We start from the raw sequence: 10,836 nt of genomic DNA, 5'->3' as shown, positions 1-10,836 counted from the left end.
CACCATCACTTGAGTCGACATGAGAGAGTTTTCTCAGACATTGAAATATGTATAAAGATGATTTCACAGAGCTGCAGGACAAATTGAACACAGAGACGCAAAGGAGGATACACATCACAGCCGCACGAAACAAAGTCAACAAGTAAAATCAATAGAGGTTTATATGAGGCAAAAGAGTTAAATAAAGTGCAAAGGCATGAACACACACAAGATCTTTTGAGTGGAATAACACTCAAACGACTTAAAATTGCCCTTTAAATACATTTTAGAGGATTTTTCACCTCTCAAATAGACATATCTGACCAGAGAATTGGTGAACATTGGGGCCATTTGTACAATTATATTTCTTAATATATAATCATATGGATTTCTGTAATTTTATCAAACAGGAATTGAATAACCAATAGCACAAAACATCACAGAATTCATCAAATTCCTTACTAATACTTACTGATGTTTGTGCCATTGTTTTCTCACCAAAATGATGTCACTTCCTGGAGGAAGGTGTCATTAAGAAACAGGATGGAGAGTGATACTGACACAGGAAACCCCTTTAAATTGATTACCATTAAGAACAATATTGAATTTGAAAACTTTATACTAGCAAAAGGAATAAAATAGGAAACATGAACTTTTTTTTCTTAATTAATTGCCATTATTTTATTGTAGAAGTTGAAATGGCAAAATCCGCTCAAGCCAAAGTCATCAAATTATTTAAAATTCTCCCTTTATTCACTTAATTGTGAAATTGTGATAAAAGAAACCCCTCTTTATATCTTTTTCTTTCTCTGCTGGATAATTATCGCACATTATCTGCACATGCCTTTCATTCAACCAAAACACAGAGTTTATATGTTCAATGTGTAAAACACTTTTACCTTTCACAGGAACATCCACATGTGTATTTACCATAAATCTTATATTATACACCCAAACCACATAGTTGCACTCAGTGTGTGAAATATACAATAATAAAAATGTATTTCTATCAGTAATTTTTGGGGTGCAATCTGTTTACAATTAAAATAATAAAAAGGATTTTCTATCGGTAATGTTCTAGGCTCAATCTGTTCACATGATGAATACTTAACTAAACTAATTTTTTTTAATTAATTTTTTTACTTATGTTTTGTCAACAAAAAACACCAGAGCAATTGCTGGCTACTGCTACATTCTCGCGTGAACGCGACTTCTGTTCGTTAATATTTATTATGCGCTAGGTTAAAATATGCCCTCTGACTGACTTGCAATTTAACAAAATAAATGCTAAAACTTAATTAGTACGTATGTTTTGTCAATATAGCGTCCAATAAGGAAGTGTTCGTTCTTCTGTTGCTATGGTTACCTTGTCTCGCGCGACTTCTATGTAGCGAGTATCTATTTATCCTAACTTTTTAACGTTTAGAAAAACAGTTACGGAAATTAAATATTTCAACTGAATAAAATACTTTTATATACTGTATATTATTAATTAAATTAAAATTAAAAAAATCAATTAAAATATTAATATATATTATATATCATTAAACCCTCACAAACGTGACTTCTATTTGGTATAATCTAACTTTTGTGGTTACTGAAATTAAATAGTTTAATTTAATAAAATATTTATATTATTATTAAAATTAATTTAAATAAAAATAAAAATACATCATTATTTATCATTAACACAAACATGCCTTCTGTTTGTGAGTATCTATTTGGTGTAATCTTACTGAAATTAAATATTTTTATTTAATTAAATATGTATATATTAATATTAAAATTAATTTAAATACAAATAACTTAATAAAATAAAGACATTATTGTCATTAAATCCTCTTAAACATGCTTTCTGTTTGTGAGCATCTAACTGAAATTAAATATTTAAGTTTAATAAAAATATTATACATTATTACAATAAATAAAAATATTAAATATAAATATATTATTATATATGACCTGCTCCATCATTTTGAGTTATTGATTTATATACACATTGAGTTTATGCACTAAAGTAAAAAAGAAATAAATTATTACAATAAATAAAAATAATAAAATCTTAATATTATATACTGTATCATTTAACATATACATTTATATATATATATATATATAAATTATATACGTTTTGCTTTGACTTATTTTGTTTTAATTACGGGGTCATTCACACCGTGACCGCACTGTTGAGTTTTCAAATGTTTAGTGTTTCACAGAGAACTGTAGCAAACATTTCTCACACTATAAATACATTAACCATTCATAACACAATTGCAGTCAAATACTGATACACATCAAGTGTTTTGTTTTACTATGACCCTAAAAACACACTCGCTGTGGACTTTGTCTTTCTAATGACCTCTTCATATCACCTGAAGGCGTCTTTGGTAATCACTGGTCAACAATCAGTGCCGCTGCACTCCAGATGTGACAGGTGTGCGTGCTTATTTTCTTACCAACAGATATGCAAGGTCAAAGATCAAGTGTTTGAGAGATAAGCCATGCCCAATGAACAGAGAGGGGTGGAGCCAGACATACCTCATTGGTTAAAAATTACCATGTGCTCTATTAATAGAGTTAATTCATAACATTTCTATTTTGGTGATGAAGTGAAAGACACTCGTAGGACTGAAAAATCACAAAAGAGATCACTGTTTAAAAATAATTTTGTTAATGCATCTGGACAAAAATGACTTTAAAAAAGCACAGTGAAACGCTTTGTCCGTCAGTGTATTTAGCAATGATCACAAAACAAAACAAAGCAACGAAACAGACGCAGGGGGTGAAAGTTGACCAGTGGAAGTTTTTGTCAGGTCGACCTAGCCAAGGCCAAACATGAGCAGGGCTAGGCCACACCCACACACCCCGCCCCCCTGTGCTGTCCATAGTGCAGCCAAAGTGCAAATCTCTGTGTTGTGCAACTCTTGTCAAACAAAACGTATGGAAAGGCCTGCTACACATTAACAAACGAGGTCAGACGAAATGGTTACTCCCTCTTTTCTTTCTCCTCCTCCCTTTAGCTCATGCTGTGTGGATATTTTACTCTAAAACATCTGAGACGGACACCCACTCCAATTCGAACAGGAAGTCTTCTGCCATCCGCACCTTTCTTGAAAGGTGTCTTTACAAAGACGCCACGCACACAGGGGCCAGAAAGGATGTGAGATCCACTTTAAAGGGCAAATCTTTGAAATCTAGTTTCCTGAAACACAACACTACTTTCAAAGTTGCCTCACAGCTCAGGAGAAAGAAGCTGGCGTTGAAATGGTCTGGAATAACATTTCACTCGCACTTCCAAACCCCCTACCTAAAACTGGCCTCTTTAAACGGCGTGCTCGGAGGATAACTGTCATTTCTTTGCTGAATAATTAAGGGAATGTTTTATTTTTAAAGACGCCAGACCAAAGTACATGGGAAACATTTCAAACAATCTCTCAACTTGGTGTAAAAAGTTTTGTTTGTGAAAAAACTAAACTACATAAAGCATATTTTATAAGCCAGCATCTTTGATTAATTATGCCGCTGAATTATCTGTTTCGTTTCATGTTTTATCTCCGGCTGATTGGTTATTTTCAATTCAAGATTAAAATATTACCATCCAAAAACTCCCAGCATCCCATGTAGTTTCATAACGTTCATTTATTCAATCCATCTCCAAGCATTTTTAAAGTAGCTTTAACGATAAAAAGTTAGCACAGCTATTTGAATTCACCGAATCATTACAATACTTATTTTGCAATGGATGTTTACTGGAACATTAGCACTGCTAATATATATATATATATATATATATATATATATATTTACACATACTGATAGACTGACTATATATACAGCTCTGAAAAAATTATTAAGAGGCCACTGCAAAATTACCAGTTTCTTTTTTTTTTTTTTTTACTGTTTATAGGAATGTGTTTGAGTAAAATGAACATGCTTGTTTTATTCTGTAAAGTACTGATGACATTTCTCCCAAATTCCACATAGAAATATTGTCATTTAGAGCATTTATTTGCAGAAAATGACAACTGGTCAAAATAACACAAAAGATGCCGTGTTTTCAGACCTCCAATAATGCAAAGAAAACTAGTTCATATTCATTTATAAACACAATGTTTTAACTTAAGAAGAGTTCAGAAATCAATATTTAGTGGAATAACCCTGATTTTCAATCACAGCTTTCATGCATCTTGGCATGCTCTCTACCAGTCTTTCACATTGCTGTTGGGTGACTTTATGCCACTCCTGCCGCAAAAATTCAAGCAGCTCGGCTTTGTTTGATGGCATGGAGCATTGTCCTGCTGGAAAAACCAATCCTCAGAGTTGGGGAACATTGTCAGAGCAGAAGGAAGCAAGTTTTCTTCAGGATAAACTCGTACGTGTCTTGATTCATGCGTCCTTCACAAAGACGAATCTGCTCGATTCCAGCCTTGCTGAAGCACCCCCAGATCATCACCGATCCTCCACCCGGTCATCTAATGGTTAGACGGAGACCTGGAGAGTCCTTCAAGCCACAGTGTCTCGCACCCACTGTGAAATTTGGTGGAGGATCGGTGATGATGGAACACAAAAGGTGATGTTTAGCAGAATACGACAATGCGATTTGAAATGACATGAGGGTGAGTAAACGACAGGGTGAACTCCTTTTAAAATATTCCTATATCATGGACTTTTACACCACATTGGCTGCAGTGGTTTAATGTCACTATTTGTTTGTCGCATGCCCTGCTGTTTTTCCACTTGGTCTCATCCGCAGCTGCAGTTTTAGGCCAGTGAAAGCCTGCGGGTGGGTTCCGTTTGCCTGGCCGCTGTCAAACTGACGTGGCACGCCACAGTCTTGTTTGCTCTCTCGGCAGGTAACCAGGCAACAAATGCACGCTTTCTTGACAAGTCCAGATTCAGAGCGTGTGCGATCGCTATATTTGGTGTGACATAAAAAGCTTTCCTCCAGATAAAGGTCTGCAGTCATCAGGACACAAGTTCCTTTCTTGGTGTTGGGATCGCGTGATTAATGGCCGTGAAGGTTCGCCTGTATGTGGTCTAATTATAGTGAGAGCAGCTGCTGGAAATATCTGTCCCCCTGAACATCCATATTCTCCGCTTTCTGTTTTTTTTTTTTTTTTTTTAAGCGCAGGGGCTCAGGAATGTTATCCGGGGTGTTTGGCTTTTTCTCTGTCCCCTCCCATGCTTGTGTGTATGTTCGTGTAATGCAGCAAGCACACGGCACTCTCACAGGGTTTCCAGCAGCCTCGAGGTAAAATGGCATAAAACTGCTGATGTGGCAAATAAGCCACTTCATTTAACAGACACTTTGGCAATGTTTAGAATGCAATACTAGCTTACTACTTATTGAATACTGCAGAGTAGTTATGCCCGTTTTACACAGCAGTTGGTCATCCAGATATTCCATGCGTTTGCATTCTATGCGCAGTGTGCATACTATATGCTGCAGCAACAGTAAGATAACATGTTAGTATGCTATTCTGAACATAGCTTCTGTAACCTCACTTTACTGGCATTCTGTCAACACTGGTACTGCAAGGCAAGGTGAACTAATCCCCAAAAATGGTCAAAATTTGCATTTCCTTTTGCAATAAAAAAAACCGAAGGGTTAACGAAGGGATATTGTGAAACATGTAAAACAAGGAAATTTGTGTGACAGGTGAAGACATCTAACCACAGAGGGAGGGTGGGACAGGTGCACAAACAAAAGACTAAAAGAGCTGCATGTCTCTGACTGCAACATAATCTTTGTCGGGAGACTTTTCCCCTTCAGGGTTTTGAGTTTCGACGAATGGCGAAGTGTTGGCACGGCTGGAATTCTCCACGCAACCACCGCTCATTCCGTATGAATCATTAGATCAATATTTGCCTCTGATTTAAATACAAATACCTGCTTGCTGGCAGCGTGTTTTTATGATGTAGCTCGCAATACTTGCATGTCTATTGAATATTTAAGAAAAAACAAGCCAAACCTAAACAAACACATAACGGACGAAGCTTTCTCAAAGATTTGTTGTATTATCCTATTTTCTTATTTACTTAATGTTAAAATAAGATTAAAATGCACCGAAACTGTTAACTGAAAAATGTAGCAGTTTAAAATCCATCGACCTGCTTGCTGCCAGCGTTTTATAATGACGTAGCTCGCAAAACTTGCATGTCTATTGATGCAATTAAATTAAATACTTTAGAAAAAACAAGCCAAACCAAAACAAACGCTTATTAAAGATGTAGCTGACAGAATCGACTTCAATTAAGATATTTTGCAGCACTCTTTTTCCGTATTTACGGAATAATGTTAAAATTACGTTAAAATGCGGCATAATTGTGAACTGAAAAAAACGTAGAAGCTTAAAATCGATCAGTATTTGCTTCTGCTTTGGGCACAAATCAGACCTGCTTGCTGCCAGTGTGTTATGACATAGTTTGCAGTACTTGCATTTCAGTTGATGCAACTGAATATTTAAGAAAAAAACGAGCCAAACCAAAACAAACACGTAAAGGACGTTCTTACTGAATCAACTTCAAATTTTTGCAGCATACTATTTTCAATGTTAAAATGACGTAAAAATGCACCAAAACTGTTATTTGAAAAAGTAGCAGCTTAAGATCGACCTGCTTGCTGCCAGTGTGTTATGACGTATCACTCGCGCAATTCAATTTGAAATACTAAAAAAAAAAAAAACGCAACAAAGACTGTATCAATTTAAATTATTATTTTCTGCTCAGTACTATTTTCTTAATTGCATTAATATTATTAACATGCAGCAACTCATGTAGCAATTTAAGTTTAATAAAGATTTGCAATCAAAATATTCCAGTTAAACCAAAAGTCGTTTTCCAGGTCATGTCGGTTGTGAAAGGGTTAACTGGACTACATGTGACTTGTGTAAGAACAGATCTCCATTCATTTCAGTGCTGTGAGAACCGTGAAGGGGGGTCAGGCGAGTGTGTCTCAGGAATTCCAGAGGGGCGACCACGTGATCCGTTGCATTTTATGAAACATATGTTACTATGCTGCTATAATAATAAAGTTTGATGTCCAATGCCAGTTTTAGATTGATTTTTAAGCCTAAACTGTAATTAATAATTACTAAGCAGTTCATTTTGATTGCTACCATCTAAATCTATTACTGCAAGACTGCAAAATAACACGTTCAATGTTTCTCTGTATTATCAAAACGTCTGGCAAATTAATAAGAAGCCAATTATGTGCAAGCAATGTTAAAAGTAAATATTTTATAGAATTTTTAAAGCATCAACCGTGCAAAAGATGGCATTTTCCCACAGGTTAAAATAACTAACCAGCGCTCCATCCTAATGCAGATGCAATGTTTAATGTTGCGGGTCTTTATCCACCCAAAAAGGCCAAAAGGAAAGATAGTTTATGAGCTTCAGCCACAGCGAGTGAATAAAAATAGACGAGGAGTGTCGGCTTGGATGCAGCATTAGGTTACTCCGAATGGAGGTCGAAAACAATGCGGGATACAAGTCACAGCTTGCATGTAAGGATGAAAAAAAAAAAAGAGATACTCTTACAAATTCAAGCACTCTCACATTACCTTAGCTTTGCTAATAGATGTCGTATCAGTTACCCTGAATACGTTACTGCTGTTACCCATAAACTCCCTGAATGCACCAGAAGAAAACCTCCCAACTCATGATTATTTTTTGTTTTTTTGGTTCTGTTTCATTGAAGACGTTGCATCATCTGTATTGCATGATTCAGTGAGAGCACAGCCACTCAAACACACAATAAGCCAACAACAGACACGTCAACTTGTTATAACAAGGTCAGAAATTGTATTTTTTTAAACAAGTGCATACAATACAGCTAAAAGCGTTTGAGTTTTTGCCAAGTGCTTATAGAGTATTAGTCACATTCTGTGTTTAAACATGGACTGCCACCAGTTCTACTTGTACACTGAGTTCGCTTGGAGAAAGGAGGCGAAAATAGTCCGTTATAGTGTGTACATACCATTTTATCGTCGCAAAAATATAGAAACACAATGTATTAAAAAAAAAAAAAAAAAAAAAAAAGGGAAAATCAAGAAAATTATACAGCCATGTTTACGAAGTGTACAGTTCCCTTAAGTTCTTATGTACAAGTCTGTTAGTTCTCATCCGGATGGTATGCAGTATGATTTACCATGTATAATCAATTAAAATTGTATATGCTTGTAATTTGTCGTCATTTTGTTTGTTCTTGTAAAAAAAAAAAAAAAAAAAAAAAAAATCAAAGAAGAAGAGTGGAAACCACAAAATCAAGGGTCCCGTTCCTTTTTCACTTTTACGTCCCCAGCCAGAATGGTGGCTATTTCGCCCTGCATGAACGCCCAGGGTACGTTTGAACCCACCAGCGGGCATTTTTCCCCACTGGGGCAGTACACCTCGCCCGTCGCCCCCTGTTGTTTGATGCTCTCTCGGGAGCACGGGAAACAGAACTTGTGCGATGGCACCGACGGGCACTGGACGAAATGCGTGTCCTCGAGGCGTTCGTGACACAGGGTGCAACACAACGGCACGCTGCCAGGGGGCACAGAGGAATCCGGAATGCTCTGGGCATGCCCGCCCTGCGAGTCCATGACTGGCACATGCACCGTCGCCGTGCCAGCTGTGCCCGACACCCCCAGACCGTCCCTGTGGGCGAGCCGCGACTGAGGGCTTCCGCTGTTTCGTCGCCCCGCGGCCGTCGTAGTAGAGTGCACCTGGTTGCTGTCTTTGGGCGAGCCAGTGCCAGCGCCTGCGTTATCCGCAGCCAAGATGAGGGCGGCCATGGGTGACTGCCTGCTCTGCACGGCAGTGGCCGCCTCTGGTGGGGTGGTGCGCGAGTGCGGGGAGATAGTCGAAGGAGGAGGGGCCGCAAATCCCGGCAGGGCCGCGGATGGCATCTTCAGCACGTCAGATGGAGACGGTAACCACGGCTGACCCTCGCCTTTGAGCTTGGTGGCGTTGCCCTCCCCATCCGGCTCAGGAGAGGGTTTCCTTTTAATGCCCCGAGTGTGCTTAACTCGATCTGTAGAGAGAGAGATAAACAATAAAGTTAGAGACAGAATACTTCACTAAACAGCTCTTCACTAATCCAGCATGCACAACCTGTTGTTGGCACTCTTCAACTATCTGCCGCAAAATGTGCCATGTGCCCTAGATGATGAAATGGGAAGTCGTGCAACAAAGCACGTTATATTTCCAAACCCTATTTGAAACAATTTGGCCGCATTATCTACAGTTTTAAAGCATGCTTTGATGTCTTTTAATTTTAAGTTTGAATGCATGCATAAATTAAGAGTATAAACAACCTATACACACTATCTACGATTTGAAAGCGTGCACTGATGCATTGCATTTATATTTTAAGTTTAAAAGCATGTCTCAGACGATTCTACAAAATAAATGCATGTATAAAATAAGAGTTTGGACACATTATCTGTAGTTTTAAAGCATGCTTTGACTGAATGCATGCATATAACGCATGCTCTGATGTTTTGCAACATTTTATACCAAAACTCAATGCTTAAAATAGGAGTATGAACGATGTGGATGGATTAGTTGTAGTTTGAAAGCATGCGTCGATGCATCGGTACCTGTTTTTAAGGCACTGGAGCTCTCGTAGCCCATGCGGTGCTGCAGCGCTACATGCTCCTTCTTGAAGCGCGAGTCGAGCGTCTGCAGCGCCATCAGGTCTCGAACCGTCTTGCCTTTCTGCGTCCAGTCCTCGACGCGTTTGTGTCCGTCGCTCGCGTCATGTTTGTCCTTCATGTCGTCCACTCTCTTGCCCACATGCTCCGCCGTTAACACGCCCGGGGGGATCCCCATCTGCACGGGTCTCCCGTTTAGCGCGTGCACCGGCGGCAGCGTCCCGTTGACCAGCGGTACCAGATTGGGCGGCACGGCGCCGGTCCTGCGCGGGTTCGGGCTCTGGCGGTTTAGCTCAGGGGGTTCGTCGGGCTTCGGGAAGCCGTTTGGCACCGGGATCCCGTTCGCATGCCGTCCGCCCGACTGGTACTCCGGACCCAATCTCGGGGGTCTGTCTGAAGCGAGCGGGTACCGATCCAGCGGATGCGGCGGACGCGAGCCCGGATCCGTGTGGTTCGACGGTTTGCCCACGGGTCCTGGGGATCTGCCCTCCTGGAAGCCGTGCGCCCGCTTCAGCTGTCGGGCAGTCTCGATGACAAACTCGATCCGGTCCGCTCCCTCGTAGTTGACGCATCCGCGGCACACGGGTTCGGTAAAATCCCATATCATCGCCCACGGCATGCGGGGCAAATCGCACAAATAACACGACTGCCTGCGCGAGGCAGCGACCGCCGCCGACGACATGCTGGTTTAAATGTGGGATGGGGTGGGGGGAGGGGGGTCCGAATATATGCAACTAAATTCTCCCAGTGCTGTTTGTTGTAATAAAGAAAAAAATTCTATATCTCTTAATAGTTTTCCAGCCCGTCCGAAAGGCGAGAAAAGCTGCAAAGTTACGCTCCGAAGTTCATGGCAGAGTGCGCTCCAGCCCGCGAGCTCTCTCAATGTGGGAGCGGTGACGTCACCGCAACGCTTCTATTTACTTGATTCTTCGACGACGCGTTGTGCGCATGCGCGCTCTCCACACGCTGAGAGAAGTTTTCTGCAGGCGTCATTTGACAGTGTGGAGGTGCGATCAAGCCGCAAGAGTGTGTATTTGTGACGGAGGTCTGTCTGCCTATACCAGGAATGTGAATGTAATCTTGACTGAATAGGTGATTAAATGAAAAGTCTCTAGTGAAAGTCTCACAGAAGTCGTTCCTACTATGTAGTACATTGTCCTGTCTGCATAATTAAGTCTTAATTAGGGCACATTTAGGATAAAATACTGAGCTCACAATC

The 10,836-nt window shown here is 39.8% G+C and overlaps 1 protein-coding gene across 1 annotated transcript; it reads right to left on the bottom strand.

Annotated features, from left to right (window-relative positions):
* Positions 1-8,173: 8,173 nt before the first annotated feature.
* On the bottom strand, positions 8,174-10,520 carry LOC127426491 (interferon regulatory factor 2-binding protein 2-B-like). Its single transcript, XM_051673348.1, has 2 exons — positions 9,564-10,520; positions 8,174-8,995 (listed from the first exon to the last, which is right to left on the bottom strand). Exons 1-2 carry the CDS (start codon positions 10,297-10,299, stop codon positions 8,244-8,246), a joined length of 1,488 nt encoding a protein of 495 aa, XP_051529308.1. The 5' UTR covers positions 10,300-10,520; the 3' UTR covers positions 8,174-8,243.
* Positions 10,521-10,836: the final 316 nt, after the last annotated feature.

Source organism: Myxocyprinus asiaticus, chromosome 35, assembly GCF_019703515.2.
Source record: "Myxocyprinus asiaticus isolate MX2 ecotype Aquarium Trade chromosome 35, UBuf_Myxa_2, whole genome shotgun sequence".
In the NCBI taxonomy this organism is placed as follows: Eukaryota; Metazoa; Chordata; class Actinopteri; order Cypriniformes; family Catostomidae; genus Myxocyprinus; species Myxocyprinus asiaticus.
Note: the sequence above shows the minus strand (reverse complement) of the source record. Positions and strands in the feature narration are given on the sequence as shown.

What these genes read in the sequence shown, in the direction of transcription:
- LOC127426491 (XM_051673348.1), bottom strand. Translation starts at nt 10,299, where the DNA reads ATGTCGTCGGCGGCGGTCGCTGCCTCGCGCAGGCAGTCGTGTTATTTG. An exon ending in CTCCAGTGCCTTAAAAACAG is followed by an intron (nt 8,996 to 9,563) that starts GTACCGATGCAT and finishes CTCTCTCTACAG; the next exon opens with ATCGAGTTAAGCACACTCGG.